At 44.7% G+C, this 19,015-nt stretch overlaps 1 protein-coding gene across 5 annotated transcripts in view; it reads left to right on the top strand.

Moving 5' to 3' along the window:
- FRMD5 (FERM domain containing 5) overlaps positions 1–19,015 on the top strand; it is a 383,704-nt gene that overhangs the window by 347,384 nt on the left and 17,305 nt on the right. For 4 of the 5 annotated variants that reach the window (XM_049782485.1, XM_049782483.1, XM_049782484.1 and 1 more), the window contains exons 6-8: positions 1,130–1,253; positions 9,494–9,581; positions 18,138–18,226. In XM_049782485.1, coding sequence (XP_049638442.1) covers positions 1,130–1,253; positions 9,494–9,581; positions 18,138–18,226 — 301 coding nt within the window. Of the gene's footprint in view, positions 1–1,129; positions 1,254–9,493; positions 9,582–18,137; positions 18,227–19,015 lie in introns of those variants that run through there. The other variant, XM_049782486.1, reaches the window with a different exon arrangement.

The following is a 19,015-nucleotide window of genomic DNA, read 5'->3' as shown; positions in this document are numbered from 1 at the left end:
AATTTGGACATCTAGAGAGTAGTTTGTCCACAAATACACTGATCAGCTGGATCAGGAGACACATTTTCTCCTTCCCCTCTACTTCATCTTTCTTTATTGGGATGAAGAAAGAACAGTAGCAAAGGAGCTAACCTGTTCTACCATCATTCTTATCACACAGCCTTGGGGTACCCCATACAATGGAAAGCTGCCTATGGAAAGCACCATGGCCCCTTGCTCTTACAGAGGTCACTTATCAGAGATCTCAGGTTGTAGCGATTGGCCCTCTGCCCCAGCCTGTGGGGGCTAAGAAGCCAGGCTTTGGAACTGGGCTCCTGAACTCTGGGACAGATGGTGACAACTGATCTTCCTGTTCTTCAGCTACTCTCTAAGGTGCCTGGCACCTGGCCAGTTGTCAGTGTCTATTTTCTTTTTTTTTTATTATTATTATTTTTTGGGGGGCCACACCGAGTGATGATCCAGGGTTACTCCTGGCTCTGTGCTCAGAAATCACGCTTGGTTTGGCGGACCATATGGAATGCTGGGGATCTAACCAAGGTTTATCCAGGGTCGCCGTGTGCAAGGCAAACATCCTACTGCTATGCTATCTTTCCAGCCCCATCTATTTTCATGTATAGTTCTTTACTTTCATTTGGAACAACAGTGGTGTTCTAAAATTGGACCATGATTCATTCATAAATTAACTGTGTCCCTGTTAAAATATCTTTAAAATGCCAGTTAGACTTCAGATCTGTGTTGGGCCCAAGAGGCCCTGTCTTCCCCACCAAACTGGCTTCTTATTCTACCTGCCTAGGAACATGACTCCAGACACTCTCCTCAGGATTGACTGGATGAGGCTGGGGATATAAGTTTCTGCTCTCAGTGGTGACTTCAGAGCTTGGGAGCAATTCTCCTACCTCTCTAATTAGACTTGCTATCAACCCATTGTCCACCCCTGGAAATCAAAGTGTGCATGACCCTGTGGGAGGGGCTATGCCCCTCACTAACTGGCACCCACACTCAGGAGCCCCTATTTTCTATCAGTCCAGGCTGTGCTTTGGCTTGTTCTCTCTGTGTTCATCTCTTGTTGTTTGGCCATTGACACTTACCTCTCTCCCTCATGATTTTCCTCTACTTTCCTTTCTGCAAGCGGAAATTGGGGACTATGATCCTGGGAAGCATCCTGAAGGCTACAGCTCCAAGTTTCAGTTTTTCCCAAAACACTCAGAAAAGCTGGAGAAGAAAATTGCTGAGATTCATAAGACAGAGCTCAGGTACGTGACATCAGTTCAGGCCCAGGACACTGTCTGGCCCACAGTTGAACAAACTGGCTCCACTCTGTATCCTGTGCTCTTATGGACCCAAAGTCGCTGCAATCTCTGAGCTGACCATCCCAAGAACAGCAGCATAGGCTGAGGCATAAAAGAGAAGGGGCCAGACATATCATCGCTAGCACTTCAGCCTTCACTTTATATTCCCCTTGGGCCAACTCCAGGCGCAGGTGTCTGATAACTGACAGCCATTGGACCAGGGAAACCAGAATGAGATCTTATGAGTGATGAAAAAAGGCTCAGAGTGCTTTTGTAAAATAGTTTGCAGTTGTTGAAGCAAATCTTGAACCACAGGGTTGTGAGCATTTATGGAATCATGGTAGTATTCACATTTTATGTCAATTCTCGCCATTTGCCCAATATTCTTTTGGTAATATAAAGACAGTAGAATTCCATTCTGAAAACAGTGTTTCAATATGTTCTAATTTAAGTTGTTCCTCTGCTAAATTTTTTGCTTATTTTATTAATATTAATGATTAATTATTAATATTTAAACACCTTGATTACGAATATGATTGTAGTTGGGCTTCAGTCATGTAAAGAACACCCACCTTAAACGGTGCAGCATTCTCACCACCAATGTCCCAAATCTCCCTCCTCCCCACCCCACCCCCGCCTGTACTCTAGATAGGCTTTCCACTTCCCTCATTCATTCACATTGTTATTTCTCTGCTAAAACAATAAGCATCCTTAGCTTTACATCATTAATGAACCACTGTGATGTCCACACTGGATGGTCAGATTTCCACTGATGCATAGAGGTAGTGGACACTGTACTGCTGTGGCCCCAATTAAAAAATGTCTGTCCTCTGGATTATGGGCTAGAGAAATGGCTGGAGTAGAAATCGTGAACTCAACACACCATTGTTTGTATAGAGCTCAATCCCATAAACGCAGGAGTAAAGGAGCTATATAAAGCTGAAATGTGGCTATATTTTCTTCAGGGCCAATACTTTTCATTCATCTAGCACTCTGTTGGACAGACGAAGAAGGCAAAGTGACTACTCTTTGGTAGGCATAAGGTATCTCCTGCAGGGCCCAACTATGGGGCAAGTATCAGGGAGAGATGATGGAGAAACATTCGCACTCATGTCAATAATTCTTTTCCATATATCTCTAGAGTTATTATTGGGTGCATGTTGTTTGTTTGTTTGTTTGTAAGATTCCACTAGGGTATTGGCAGAGGCTGCTAGGAGGTTAGTGCTATCAAAAGCTCCAATTTCTGGGTGATTGGAGTAGCCAGGAATAACAAATGGAAGAAGCAAAAGTTAGGAAATGCACTCTCCTTTTATAAATATCTATACTGTTGGTACTATGATAACAATTTATTTTGTTTTGGGGCCACATCTGGTGGTGCTCAGGAGTTGCTCCTGGCACTGCACTCAGAAAAGGCTTGGGGAACCCTATGAGATCCCGGGAATCAGACCTGGGTTGGCCGCATGCAAAGCAAATGCTCTACTGCTGTGCTATTAATCCATTCCAATAACAATTATCTCTCCCATGTAATCATAATCTATTATTCTCACATGCACATTGATTTCTTTAATAGTTAGACTGCTTCTTCTTAAGAGTAGGCCTACAGTGCCTGGTGGTATTAGTCCCTTTATTTTGGATTTCAATTTGTAAGAACATTAAGCTGGTGTTACTGTGATGGTATCAGAGCAGGTATTATTTCAAGGCAGCACTTCCTGTGGTGGAAGGTTGTAGTGAATTTATTGGCTGTAGGACAGCTGAGTTGGGGTGCCTACTTTTGTGGAACCTGGGATTGGCCCCCTGCTCAGTTTCCCAATAACTGTTGGTTGTTGGGGGCAATCTCTTTCCTAATGATCTCCTTTGCTACATTGTTCGCAAGATCCAGGTTGCCATCTCCAGAGGCAAGGCCAGGGAGGGTCCTTCAATCCTTACAGTAGTGGCCAAATTTTTCACAATTATAGCATCTACCCCCATTTGTGAGTTCTGGTGTTGTCCTCTTTGCCTGTTTTTCTAAACCCTAATGGAGTGACAGTTTCTTGCCCAATGTTTTCCCCTGCCACTTCTCAGACAAGGTCTAGGTGGTGGCCTTGAAAATACATGAGTGGATGGGTTTATATGTTCTCTGCGTAGATGGCCTGGTCCTTTTCCCTGCCTCTGTATTGTATCAAGGGCATTTACATGTGCCTGATTTGATATGGAACTTATGTTCTGGCATGCTTTCAGGTAGCCCATAGCATCTCTCTCCCAAATTGAGCGTAAAATACTTTGGCAGTCTTTGTAGCATTTTCAAAGGCCAACTGCCTTATCAGATGTTACTGGATGTTTTCTTCTCACTTGCTTTTCCACTACATCTGTTAATTTTTGTATAAATTGGGCATAAGGCTCTGTTCCTCTGGAAGATTTTTGTGTAGCTTCCCTTGGATTCACATTTTGCATCCACATCAGTCCTCTCCCATGAGCCTAATGTTATTTTTCAGACATGTGTTAGAATGGTACAAGTCAGGGTTACTTGCTTTTTTGTTTTTTTCATGTTATTCCTCATGCTATACATCATTCAGACCCCATACAGTCTCCTACCAGACCAATCTAAGGTGTGTAGTTTGGCCTTGACCTCATCACTATACCACATTCTCCAAGTACTGTAAGTACTGGAAAGGACTCAGACATACTCTAGCCACTGTTTGAAAATCTTGAGGGGTCCAAAGTGCAGTTTTACTACAGCCAGTTAAATATTCTTTACAATATGGAGATGTGGGTCTGTAAGAAGCACAAGCCTTTATAAAATTGCCAAGTGAATTTATTTTCAGCCCTTGGTATGATGGAAGCTCATGAAGCCTAGATCTTCTGGATTTTGACTTTATTCAATGCAGTGGGAAAAAATTTTCAGATTGTGAGTCTGAAGAGATATTAGCCAGCTCATCATCTGAGGTGTTAGAGTGTGAGTCATGCCTAAGAGTTGCAGGTCTCTCTGGGCTGCCACCAGTAGTATTTGGGATATTATCAGCCCTAGATTGGGTTTGAGATTAAACTCTAGTTTCGACTGGAAAGACACCTCTCCCCACTGATGACATTTGTTTGATGGAATTCCCCTGTATTGCAGGAGTGGGAGTAATACTCTCTGTTGGATTTGATCTAGGTCCAGCAGGAGGAGCTCTCTTTTTTTCAAGACTTAGGTACAGGAGGGGATGAGAGGGTAACAAATGCAGTTAAATTTGGTCTGTCCCCCGGTGTCCCAAAAAAAAAAACAAAACAAAACTAAGCAAACTCAAACACATTACCATGGGGTCAGGCGGTGGCGCTAGAGGTAAGGTGCCTGCCTTGCCAGTGCTAGCCTAGAACGGACCACGGTTTGATCCCCCGGTGTCCCATATGGTCCACCAATCCAGGAGCGACTTCTGAGCACATAGCCAGGAGTAACCCCTGAGCGTCACTGGGTGTGGCCCAAAAACAAAAAAAAAAAAATTTGGTCTGGTCCCCTACAGGGGGGATGGGCCCAAGACAGGCTGAGAGTAATCATTTTTATTAATTTGGTGAGTACAGTATTTTAGTCATTATTTGGAGATATATACTCAAACATGTTGTCATCCCTAATAACAAAATAATAGTAGATCTTCAAAAGATATGGAATAGGGCAGTGGTTGGCAACCTTTTTTTTCAACTGAGCCAAATCTCGCCAAAACCATGATTGAAATTTATTTTGAGAGCCACACAGGGTGCGCACTGACAGAGGCTAGGAACAGAGTCCTGACTCCTGGAGCGGCCGCCCAGCACACAGAAGAGCCAAATTAAAAGTGTAAAGAACCACATGTGGCTCGCGAACCGCAGGTTGCCAACCACTGGATAGGGTAATATACTTTCATTAAATATCTATGAGACCAGCATTGATTTAACCCTCCATGGGATTAGGGCCTTGATCCATGAAGGAATCATGACTTTGTTCCACAGGATCATAATTTTGATTCCTCAAAGTATCATTACTCACCACCTATTCCAGATGCCAAACTGTCAAGCCCAGAACCATAGGAGAGGCAGCAAAAGGCATTGTGAACAGGGAGTCCGGCAAACAGTTTGCCAGCAATTTAGCAGTGACCATCCATCAGGAGCAATCTGGCAGAGACCAGCAATGAGCCCCTAGCACTTCAGTTATGACTTTATATACCCCAGGGCCAACAGCTCTCACGTGAGCAGCAGTTACAAGGTGTCTGGTAATGACAGCTTCACCTTTAAAGGTACAATACCTGCTGGGGCTGGAGAGATAGCATGGAGGTAAGGAAGGCATGGTGGTTCGAATCCTGGCATCCCATATGGTCCTCCATGCCTGCCAGGGGTGATTTCTGAGCGTAGAGCCAAGAGTGATCCCTGAGCGCTGCTGGGTGTGACCCCCCCCCAAAAAAAAAAGTACAATACCTGCTTATGGCTGACTAAGGACCATAAGTCTCTGTTTCCTTATAGTTAAGGCACTTGCCTTACATGTGGGCCACTTCTATTTGATCCCCAGCACCCCATGTGGTCCTCTGAGCACCTGGAGCCCCTACTGAGCAAAGAATCAGAAATAACCCCTAAGCACTGAAGAAGTTGGGATTGTAAGAAAATCACAGACTAACTCTGGAAGGTAGTTTTTCCATTAAGATAAATAAAGAAAAAGCATAGCTGGAGGAAAAAAGATTTAAAAAAAAAAAAGAAAGAAAGAAATATCAGAAGAGTTGGGCCAAGAGATAGTATAGCAGGTAAGATACTTGCATTGTGTGCAACCAACCCAGGTTTGATCTCTCACATTCTATATCAGTGGTCCTCAAACTATGGCCCATGGGCCACATATTGTATTTGTATCTGTTTTGTTTCTTCATTGCAAAATAAGATATATGCAGTGTTCATAAGAATTCGTTCATGGGGCCGGAGAGATAGCATGGAGGTAAGGTGTTTGCCTTTCATGCAGGAGGTCATCGGTTCGAATCCCGGCGTCCCATATGGTCCCCCGTGCCTGCCAGGAGCAATTTCTGAGCATGGAGCCAGGAGTAACCCCTGAGCACTGCTGGGTGTGACCCAAAAACCACACACACAAAAAAAAAAAAGAATTCGTTCATAAGTTTTGTTTTTACTATAGTCAGACCCTCCAATGGTCTGAGGGACAGTGAACTGGCCCCCTGTTTAAAAAGTTTGAGGACCCCTGTCCCCCAAGTATCTTTGAGAGTGACCCTTGAGCATCTATAGATGTAGCCAAAAAAAAAAAAAAAAGAAAGAAGAGAGAAAAGGGAGAAAAGATAGTGTGTGGATATGAAAAGAGGAAGGCTCTACTTTCAGCCTAGAAGAGCTGACTCTGGGCCTATGATGGAACTGATTCATAAATACTAGGGGTGCCGGCACCCTTCACACAAACCCATACTCTATGATGGCAAACAAAAAGGGGGAGCAAAAAACTCCAAACTTGTCTTCCTCAGCTTCTCTGGATTCCCAAGAATATGCTAAATCCCATTAAATATCATTAATGCATTCTTTCTCCCACAGAACAGGATGCTTTACAAAGGCTAAGAAACAATGGCCATAGGGGTATTTAGGCTCCACTTTGCGTGGAGCACAGATTCCAATAAACATCAAGGAAAAGTTTTATGCCATTCAGTGGTGGTATAAACAAAACAGGCCATCATTTTAATATATTATAGCATTTGTGATCTTTTAAAATGTTTATGAAACTTTCTAGAAAAAGACATGCCCAGGCAGGGCATATATTCTTAATAATATTGAATTTAAACTAATTTCTCAACAATAAAATATGGCCTCTTTAGACTCCTTTTTTCTTTCTTTCTTTCTCTCTCTCTTTTTTTTTTTTTTTTTTTTTTGTTTGGGCCACACTGGTTTGATGCTCAGGGGTTACTCCTGGCTAAGCGCTCAGAAATTGCCCCTGGCTTGGGGGACCATATGGGACACCGGGGGATCGAACCGCGGACCTTCCTTGGTTAGCGCTTGCCAGGCAGACACCTTACCTCTAGCACCACCTCACTGGCCCCTAGACTCCTTTTTGTTTTTGTCTTTGGCCCATATTTGGGTTACTCCTGGTTCTATTTCTCAGAGATCGTTCCTAGCAGGCCCAACGGATCCCATATGTGTGCCAGGGATTGAACTGTGAGTTGGCCATATGCTAGGCAAGCTCCTTCAGTCCTATCACTCAGGACTCCTCTTTAGCCTTCTAATCTGCTATATGTGACAGGACCTGTTTTAGACCCTTCAGGAGAAGTTGGAGACACGGCAAAGGTGGAAATCTCTGAAAGCTCTTAGTCCTGCTGGCTCCTACATCACTGTTAGGGAAAGAGCGACCTCGTGTGGTCAGGAGCCAAGTAAATGTGGACCTCTGACTGTGGCCACGGTAGGGATTAGCCAGGCAGCACTGTCAGGAGTAGTTTAGGGGCTGTCAAGGTAGTGGAGACTGCTTTCCACGAGAAACCTAGTACAGAACTGGGGTTCTCATAGGAAATTAAGCCCATTGTAGAAGTTCTTGAGGTTGGGGGAAATTTTAGAAGTAATTGGAATTTTATAGGCCTGGCAAACTCTGGACTTGGCATAAAGAAGCTCCTGGAAGAGGTAGCATTAGGCAGCTCCCTCTAGTGCCCAGCCCATTGGATATGAGAGTTCTACAGACAACTTCCTGTGCCTCAGATCCCAGTGGATGGAAAATCCTCTTTGCTCACTACACATAGGCCAGGCTTCAGCCTCTTTCTCTAATGTAAAGATGCTTCTCCAGCTGTCACTTAATTCCTTGAGAGCCTGGGCTGTGAACTTTATGTTTTAGCACATTTTACAGCAAGAAGTACAGAGGTTGGAACAGGAAAGAAAAAGGGAAGGGGAAAGGAAAGGAAGGGAAAGTCTGCCTGCCTGCCTTCACGGTTTTGCCAACAACAATTAGTTGATTTTACAGACAGCTGACCCTCCTCATCTCAGAGCTCTCCCCAAATCTAATGCTGAAACTGCCACTGAGGCAGCCAGAGCAAGGGTAATGCTGAAGTCCTCCTCCTTCAGATAGCAGAAACTAGGGCTGGTTTCCTCTTCTTTTCTGCTTATTTCCTTTCCGTGGCCAACACCCTATAGACAGCTGTGGGTGTTTGGTGCTGTCTCATGCATCTTCAGCCTTCATCTCCACATTCTTTTCAGTAAATGAATAGGTTTAGGCAGCATCAAAAGGAAACACAGCCCTTTATTGAGTTGTACTCTCAAAAAGATCAGACCAAGATGGGGCTGAAGCCATAGTACAGTGGGAAAGACATTTGCCTTATATGTGGCTGACCCAGATTCTAGCCCTAGTATCACATATGGTCCCTGAGCATGCCAGCATAAACCTGCATAAACCCAGCATAAACCTGGGTGTGGTACTGAGTGTGACACCAAAAGCAAAAACAAAAATAAGATTAGACAAGAAACTCAGGGATTTGTAGCAGTCTATGGATGTGTTTTTGTTTACCCCCCATAATATTTAAAATTGTGGAAAACATTTTTAAAAAATAAATCTCTGACATGTTATAAGGGGAGAGGGTGGTTGGCCACACCTGGCATTGATTAGGACTTATTCCTGACTATACTCAGGGGAGCATATGTGTTGGCTTTTAAACCAGGGTAGGCTGCATGCAAGACAAGCACTTTAACCCCTATCTCTTAACCCCTATCACCTTAACCACTGTCTCTTCAGCCCATCTTGTATTTAAAAATCACATCTACCAGGGCAGGAGAGTACAGTGAGTAGGGTGCTTGCCTTGCATACAGTTTACTTTGGTTTGATCCCTAGCATCCCATATGGTCTCCTGAGCACTGCCAAATGTAATTTCTGAGTGTTGACCCAAGAGTAACCCCTAAGTATTGCCGGATGTAGACCAAAATCAAAACAATAAAAAAATATCCCATCGAGCAATGTTTGGTTCTGCATTCCCACAAAAGTACCATCTCAGAGCAAGGGCCGCTACCCACAGTAGATGAGATGGTTCTCCTCAGTTTGGCACAGTCCTTTCTACACCCAACTCATGTCATTCTTACTATGTCTGCCTCAGAAAGCAACACGTTTTGGACTCTTTAACAGGAATCTCTAAAGTTATTCTCAAAAAAGAGCCAAGTCAACACTGGGTACATTGGGGAATTTGGTTCACCTTGAGCACATCCTCAGAGTTTATGGGTAGGGCTAGGCTATAACATTGGGAAGCATTGAAATCATCTTATTTTTATTGTTCTAGTGGTCAAACACCAGCAACAGCAGAGCTGAACTTCTTAAGAAAAGCGCAGACATTGGAGACCTATGGAGTGGACCCTCACCCTTGTAAGGTAAGACAACTGCTTGCACTCTTACACACATGCACACCTGCTCACATGTATGTGCACCTACTCACATACTGTGTACTCATTTACACATACATGCACATATTCATACATATATATGTGTACATATACATGTGATTGGAGGCTACAGCGGAACATGTCTCCAGAGGGGGACAGGCTACTGGGAACCAAAAGTCTGTGTCCTGGGTCCTGCAATAGTTTTTCCAGAGAGAATATCTATATCTAAACCTCCTTTGGCCTCCATGTGGCATTGTTGTGTGGGGCCATGTAGTGTTGGGGGTACTGAGGCAAAGTCTTTCTCTATAACACATGGAATCTAGGGCCTGCTTTGAATAGCAGAAGTGATTTGGTGGCTGTGAGGAGAGGATCCCAGCAGGGAAGTACCAGAGGTAGTTATGCAAGTTATGCAGATAACCCACCCTTTTTTTGTCTTGTAATCTAGTTCCTTTCCAAGAATGGGTTTTATTGACTGTGGCAGTGGAAGTCCTTGCGCAGAACTGCAGTGAAGTGGCATTTAATTTGATTATGCATCTGGGAGGCAGAAGACAACTCCACGGGGAGGCCCAAAGAAAACCTCTGTGATGACTTATGTGTGCTTGGCATTTTAGAGAGAAATGCAGGCAGCCAGTCACTATAGACCGCAGGCATGGCCACCTTCTCTCCTCTCCTCTGTATCCACCTGTTCTGACATTCCTGGTGTCTCCTCACAATTTCCCATGACTTTCTACTCAGTATTGGAGAGATCCCAACGTAAAATTGCATCCCAGAGAGACTGAAGGCTGTGTCTTCTAGAAACAAGAGAACACTGGCCTTTCCCCAGAGGGGAGCAGACATTCTACATTTCTAACAAAACCATAAAGACTAGAAACCAAGGAACCTGAGTATATAAAAGCAAAGGGGCAGATTTCTGGAGCCTGTGGATTTGCTCTGACTGGGAAATAAATGCTGAAACTTTTCATATGAACCTTGAGGTTCAGAAGCCCCAGTTATTTTCCCCATTCCAGTTTATTTTCTCTACCAGAAGTCTTCTGCTCTATACCTTTTTTTCCCCTGGGGTTAACATATCAGAGCACACATTCATTCCTATTTATACACAAAATTTTTGTTGTTTTTTTTTTGGGGGGCATACCTGGTGACTCTCAGTGATTACTCCTGGCTATGCACTCAGAAATTGCTCCTGGCTTGGGGAACCATATGGAATGCCGGGGATTGGACCACGGTCTGTCCTAGGTTAGCCACGTGCAAGGCACTATCTCCCCAGCCCCAATTTACACACAAAAATTTACATCTAGATATTGGCAAATGACTTAGCATAGCTTCCTAGATAATATCTCTTCAGAGCTCTCAGATACTGTCCCCTGTTCTAGAGAAAGATTTGGAGTTAGCTGGTCTCCAACTTACTCAAACATGAAGGAGCTTTTCTGTGCCTCACTTTCCTCTTGGGGAGTCATTAATTATTTCCAGAACTACAGAATCATTTCAGAACCTTCCTTAAAGACCTCTCTGAGTCACTTCAGAAACCTAAAAGACACAGCTACCTCTGGCAAAAGCTAAACTCAGTAGTAGAGCATATGCTTCACATGTATGAGGTCCTAAATTTAATCCCTGACACCAAAAAGCAAAAACAAAGATTTAAAAAAACAAAACAACTGAGAGATAGCTGACTAAAGACAGGAACCATCTTCAGAAAGTGTTCAGTCGCCTCTGTACCTGTTCCCTGAGGCCACATGGGTGTCTCCCTCTTTGGAACACACCCCTGGATTTTGTGTCCCTGATGGCATGTGGGGATGAGTGGAACAGGCATGGCTGCTAGTAGAACTGGGTGCAGCAGAGCTGGGAACAACATAATTTTTTTTGGGGGGGGGGCACACCTGGCGGTGCTTAGGGGTTACTCCTGGCTATCTGCTCAGAAATAGCTCCTGGCAGGCACGGAGGACCATATGGGACGCCAGGATTCGAACCAACCACCTTATGTCCTGGATCTGCTGCTTGCAAGGCAAATGCTATCTCTCCAGCCCCGGGAACAACATCTTGACTAGGATGTTCAGCCTGGTGTCTAGCTCAAATCCACAGGCACCCTTAGAATGAACTTGTCCAGCTTCAGACTCAGAAAGACTGAAGAGGCTCCAGGAAGAAAGTAGCTTGTACATCAGGCGCTGGGCAAGGCAAGCGTTACAGCTATGTCATTTCTTCCCTCACAACGTCACCTTCTGAGGAGGAGGGACAGCCCTGGTGTCCCTGGAACTCCTGCTTTAGAAATAAAGCTACCTTTAGGATGACCACCATTTACAATGGAGTGGGGAGCAAGAATGTGCATTCAAGTTTCTTCCCTGCAGAATAGATTCATATGGAATAAGTCTGTATGGACTAGATCTGAGTGGACAGGACCTGGATCTATATGGAATAGAGGCCCCATATCTTCCCCATAGAGGGGCGGGTGCACTCTTCTCACTGAGTTTCCAGTCCTCACTTCCTGGGCCCTGCACTTCCTCACCACAGGCTGTGTCAGGGCCTGCTGCAGAGCCAGCCCTAGGCCCTAAGCTGAGAGAGTTGGCTCTAGATCCTGACTCCCTTACCCTCCTGAAGGAAGAGAACAGTTTGGGAGCCTTTACTCTTGTCATTAAGTAGAGTCACTTTGGTGATCTGCTACCAAAGCACTCGCCTTAATGTTGCTACAAGGAGAGCTGAGAAAAGCTGGGGCACTTGGTGTAATAAATACTGATGATTTCTATTAACAGAGAGGCAATTACTGGGCCCAGGGAATCTGGGGCATGCAGCCCTTGGGAGGACAGAAGAAGAGAAATCGTTTTGATAATTAAATGCGAGCAGAACAGCACTTCAACAGGGCCCTGTGCTACTGGACTGATTGAAAAGCTGCTTTTCTTCCTGGCCACATGATGGCTGCTGTCTTCCCAGAATATCCTTGTCTGGCTCAGGAACCAGGCAACAGAGAACCTACCAGTTTTGGATGGGACATCCAACAGGCTTACAGTAATGGCCAGACACTGTATTAGCACAGGCTGGACTGGGACTCTGCACTTCCCCCCAGCAGAGGAAGGGGGAGGACCCCAGGGCAGGCCAATGTCACACCCATCATCTCCCATCCTCAGGAGCCATCATTGTGTTCTTTGCATGCAACTCTGAGGCTGGGAGTTTGCACTGGGTCTCCAACAGACCTGACTATGGCCTCCTGTCCTACTGTGGTCTAGAACAGTTAGAACCATTTGCAGTTTGGAGCACTTCCCCAAGATGGTCAGGAGTCATGAAGAAGGTGCGATTTATGAAGACCCTGTGTACCCTGTGCCTTTACAGTTCATCTTTACAATGGCCCTGTGAGAACATATTCTTGCTCTCATTTAATAGGGCTGGGGCCAGAGAGATAGCATGGAGGTAAGGCATTTGCTTGCATGCAGAAGGATGGTGGTTCGAATTCCGGCATCCCATATGGTCCCCTGAGCCTGCCAGGAGCGATTTCTGAGCGTAGAGCCAGGAGTAAGCCCTGAACGCTGCCAGGTGTGACCCAAAAACAAAAACAAAAAAAAAAAATAGGGGCCACCCCCAGTGGTACAGTGGGGGGGATTGGGGTCACTCCTGATGGTCACTCAGTCCAGTGTATAGCCTGAAGACTATACTTAGACCAACAGTGCTCAGGTCAGGGGCCAAAGGTAGTGTCAGAGGGATCAGATATTGCTAGGAATTGAACTTGGGCACTAGAACATGCTAGGGATATGCTCTATACCATGTATGAGCTATTTCTATTTTTACCCTCTTGTTCTTATTTATTTTTTAAGATAGTACAGGGATGGGGCTGGGAAGGTGGCGCTAGAGATAAGGTGTCTGCAAGCGCTAGCGTAGGACCGACTGGACCACGGTTCGATCCCACGGCATCCCATATGGTCCCCCCAAGCCAGGGGCGATTTCTGAGCGCATAGCCAGGAGTAACCCCTGAACGTCAAACGGGTGTGGCCCCAAAACAAAAAAAAATAGTACAGGGATTATGGTTCTTGTCTTGTACTCAGTCAGCCCAGGTTCATTTCCCAGCACCCAGATAGATCCCTGAAGCCCCACCAGGAGTGATTCCTAGGCAGAAAGCCAGGGGTAGGCCCTGGGTGTGCTACCACCCCTGCCAAAAATACCCTCTCCAGAGAAACTGTTAGCCATGTACAGCAGCACTAGCTCTAGGGTACTTAGACCATTACTTGCACTGACCTGGAAGTGGGGTTCCTCAAGGTAGTTACAATGGTCCTGTGTTTGGAGAAGTTATGTCAGTCACAATGCAACAGTGCAAATAACGAACAGAACTAGGGCTCTAACCACAATTGAAGCTCTTTTCACAAGGATAAGAAGTTGAAAATATTCCATTATTTGGTAAGGATGCCAATTATTAAAACATGTACATTTATTACTTGAAACTATAGTGATATTTACAGGTTGTTTACCCTACAACTGCTGACATGAACTAAATGCCTGGGCTGTTTTCTGGTAGCAAGAGGGGCTGGTGTAAGCCCCAGGGGTACTCTCAGACCCCAATTCCATTCCCTGCTCAGCCCGCTTCATGGTTCAGCCCTGTGTGTCCTGATTTCAAGAGGATGAGCTGGGACAGGGAAGAAAGAGGCAGGAAGTATGAGGAACTTGTTCCATTTCTTTCCTTGTTCTCATGTCCTTGTTATGTAACCTGTCCTTCTGCACACACACCCCAAAGGTTACTTTGGGGTGAGAATAGCATGTTCAAGGGGACAGGGAATGTTCCAGAGGGGATGTCAGTGCAGCTGCCTTTTTGTGTTTTCACAAGCTTGTGTTTTCAAGTGATATCTGCACAGGTACTGACACATGAAAAAAGTGAGGGGAAAGGGGCATTGAGTGGCTGCTCTGGATCCTGGGGCGTGTGATGAGACCTCCAGTCCACAGCTAAACCTGCTGACCTCCTCTCACTGCTTGCTTTCTCACTCAGCACCTTTCTTCATGTCCTCCAATCATCCGCAGCCTGCATCTGCATCGTTGCTGTCTGTATTCTCCCTCTTCTTCAAGGCCCTTCCTCTAAGAGGGAATAGGGAGACATCTTCCCCCTCTGTGCCCACTACCCCTGACTCTCTTGCTTTTGATTCCATTTGTGCTTCTTGCTCTGCAGACTGGTACTTCTGTCTTTTACATTCCTGATATCCTTTCTGTAGAGCTGTTCTGTATCAGTACAGAGAAGGGAAGTCTGCATCCTCAGCATGTCTTTCTAAATTCAGTTTTAGGTCTCTCTCAGGCTGCCCACTGGGTGGCCTCCCTCATCTCTTTCCCGGGTCCTCCTCCTCCTTCTCCAGCCCCCTAGCAGTGTGTTATCAGCATGTACATCAGGAGGAATCCCAGCTGTGTCTTCACAGTTTCTCTATTCAAGTTATTTAATTTAATTTAATTTAATTTACCTTATTTAAAGAGCATGTATCACATCGTTGACATAGTTGATCATAATACATTTGTTTCCGGTTAAATAAGAGCAAAATCATTTTTAAAAGAATAGATAGGGGGCTGGAGTGAGAGCGCAGCAGCAGGGCTGCTCCCCCAAGCCAGGAGCCGTTTCTGAGCGCATAGCCAGGAGTAACCCCTAAGTGTCACCAGGTGTGGCCCCAAAACCAAAAAAAAAAAAAGAGTAGAAAGGAAGATAAGAAGGAAGAGAAGAAAAAACATGCAGTGACAAGACAATCTGTAAAAATTATTGTATTTCCACTGAGATCATTAAGTCAGAAGATTTAGTAAGCTCTTGTTGCTACCTGACCATTCTATTAATGTCATTTGTTTGTGAACATTAAGTGACTTGAGCTACACATTAGCATCTAAATTGGTGTGTTCCTATAGGAGTAACAGTATTTGGGGGGGATTTTTTTGTTTTGTTGTTATTGTTGTTTGATTTTGGGGCCACACCCGGCGGTGCTTAGGGGTTACTCCTGGCTCTGCACTCAGAAATAGCTCCTGGCAGGCTTGGGGGACCATACAGAATGCTGGGGATTGAACCTGGGTTTGTCCCAAGTTGGCTTCTTGCAAGGCAAACACCCTTCCACTGTGCTATCACTCTGGCTCCTGGGAATAACTGTATTAAACAAAAATGGAGTTGTTGGGGCCAGAGAGATAGCATGGAGGTAAGGCATTTGCCTTGCATGCAGAAGGATGGTGATTCAAATCCCCAGCATCTCAGCAGGGCTGAGACTTGGCCTGCCCTTTCCTCACAAGATTACCATCTTTTGGCTGCATGGTGGGTGTATCTATGATTTTTTACAGCTTTGTTTATATCTTTTTTGGAAAGAAAGAGAGTCTATGGAGCTGGCCAGGTGCACGCATGGGGACTGCTCATTCAGATTATTTTTAAATAGTCTTTTGCTGTGCCCAGGAGTTCATGACCAGGTGCTTGCAATTGAAGTGTCTGGGTCATGATGCAGGCCCCCAAGGAAAAGACACTATTCACATCCAGGGGGAATGTCTGCACCCCAGAGAGAGTATCTCCAGAAGTAGATGCTGAGTTACAGATACCTGAAGGTCTAGCAGGCTATTTTAAAACTAAACTTCTTTTCCCTGAGGCAATACTCACCAGGCCCTGAAGCAGCACTCCCTGTTCTGAGGTTGATCAGGCTAAAGATCAGTGACAGCAAGGCAAATGCTGAAGGTGGAGGAGACCAGGGAAACTCCAAGTCATGAGTTGGAGTTTGGAGTGCCCCAAAACCCAGAGCACCATCTCATCTGTGATTCAAAGACTATTTATTGTAGGTATTTATGACCAACATCCTTAGGCACCTGAATACACTCACACCCTAAAAAGACAGATTCTCATTTAAAAGCATAAACCAGCAGCTCTGTCCCTCCCAGAACAAGAGGGCTGGTCCTCCTCCATAAAAGAAACTCTATACCTACTAGTGTTCACTTCCCATCTCCCTTGCAACCCTCTCCTGGTAACCTGTAATCTTTTTTGTCTCTGAATTTACCTGTAAGAACAATTTGTTGAAATGGAATAATAGGGAATTATTGAAATAGTACAACAGGGGAGAGTATTTGCCAGGTTGCCTGGATTTAGTCCCCAGCACCACATAATGGTCACCTGAGCACATCAAGAGGAATCCTGAGCAAAAAAAAAAATGAATCATAGAATATGGTTGTGTGTTTTGTTTCTGTTTTAGGACTGTAACCTACAGTGCTCTGCTCTTATTCAGCCAGGGATCAAACCTGGGTCAGTCATATGCAGGACAAGTCAAGTGTTTCACCCACTGTGCTATTGCTCCAGCTCCTAAATCATAGAACTTATGATCTTTTGTGTTTGGATGCTTTCACTTGACATCATTTTCACACCAAAACTCCTGGTGCACAGGAGTTACTCCTAGTGCAGTTACAGTGCTAATCAGAAATTGACCCTGGCCTTTGACATGCAAAGTATAGTCTCTGACTCTGAATCATTTCTGTTCACGGCAAAATGGTTTCTTGCTTGGGTCTAGTGTTTTGGCCAACCCTGCTATGCTCATGTCAGCTCTATGCATCATATCTGCTGTACTGTCTCTCCAGCCCCCTGGTATATGTTTCAAAGGTTAATTTATGTTTTAGCATATCATGGTACTTGATTCCTTTTTACTGTTAAGTAATATTTCACTGTCTTCACATAGCACATTTGGACATTTTACTTGTCAACTGGTGAACATCTGGATTATTCCCACTATATTTGTTATTTGGGGCCACACCCAGTGATGTTTAGGGATTACTTCTGGCTCTGCTCTCAGCAAGTACTCCTGGCAGAGCTCATAAGGGAGACCTTATGAGATGCCAGGGATTGACCTCCATCACCCACTTGCCAAGAAAGCATCCTACCCACTGTACTATCTGTATTATCACTATGGCCTCAAGGTCCCACTTTTTGTCTAATATGAATAATGCTGCTATAAACATTCATTTTTATGTTTCTGTGTGGAATTATTTTCAGTATTTTAGACTGTGGTGCACATAGTAACCCATATTTAACAATATGAAGGTCATCCAAACTGTTTTCCAAAGTAACTGCACCATTTTAGGCTCACACCAGCAATGTATGAGTTTGTTGATCTCTTTGGATAATCCCATGAGTCTTCTAAGATTGGCATCATTGCTATCTATAATGTTTATAGATATAGATATAGATATAGATATAGATATAGATATAGATTAGATATAGATATAGATATAGATATAGATATAGATATAGATTAGATATAGATATAGATATAGATTAGATATAGATATAGATATAGATATAGATATAGATATAGATATAGATATAGATTAGATATAGATATAGATATAGATATAGATATAGATATAGATATAGATTAGATATAGATATAGATATAGATATAGCAGGGGTTCAGAGTTGATTTGTATCTTGCCTGCAGCTACTCCTGTAGCATAGCCATACTCAGTCCAGAGTCTTAATTCGTATGCTCTTTCCTCTGGGACCAAGCATCTGCATCATCAACAAGTAACTGTTTCTTGCCTTTGAACCTTCCTGCGTCCATAACCATAATGAGAAGTTTTTCTACATTGCAGGATGTATCAGGAAATGCTGCATTTCTGGCCTTCACTCCCTTTGGTTTTGTTGTTCTACAAGGAAATAAGAGGGTCCACTTCATTAAATGGTGAGCATCTTCAATTCCAAATCGGTTGCTTTCCCTTCCCCAGGGAGGACCCTTGTTCCCACAGCCTTGTCTATTCTGGGGAGTCATGATTTTGGGCTTGCTGCAGGCTCTGTGTCCATGACGTAACTGAGGAAGTAGTGGTCTCCCCTAGGGACCTGTTCATCCAGATTGTGTTCCAAGAGCATCTTCTGAGGAAAGGGAGAATGGGGAGCTTGATTTCTGGAGAGTGTGAGCCACCAGGGCTGGGACCTGTGTTCAAAGAAACAAAGTTCCCTGACAATCTGCCCCCATTGCCACTCTCCACACAGAGACCTCAGGGGAAGACACATTGCCCTACTGCCCAGACATCCCAGACATTGACTTTGGGCTCTGATGAGCCCAGTTGCTGTAACCTGCCTCCCATCCTTCTCTTCCCCCTGGAGTTGTGTATTCCATCCCCCTCCCTCCCTCCTTCACATTCCCATTTCCAGCTGCCTCAGCTGAAGCACCTCAGAACTGGATCCTCACTGCCCATCTAACCTGCTGTGTGGCGCTGAACACCAATGCAGCACACACTGGCTTATGGTTGAACATGTGGCTTTGCCACAGACCCCTTTGCCCGACCCACGCAAATATTTTCCAGCATCATCAGAATACATTGCACTCTCCTAATCCTGGGGTTCCTATGCCCAAGCCTGGGGCCTTACTGACAAGCCTAAGCTGGCCCACGTCTCCTGCAGGCACTGAGAGGCAGAGCTCAGAGCGGGTAAACTCACCTCCTTTTGGTTCCTTTGCCTGTTCCTCCAGCTA

This window comes from Suncus etruscus, chromosome 10, assembly GCF_024139225.1.
Source record: "Suncus etruscus isolate mSunEtr1 chromosome 10, mSunEtr1.pri.cur, whole genome shotgun sequence".
NCBI lineage: Eukaryota > Metazoa > Chordata > Mammalia > Eulipotyphla > Soricidae > Suncus > Suncus etruscus.
Note: the sequence above shows the minus strand (reverse complement) of the source record. Positions and strands in the feature narration are given on the sequence as shown.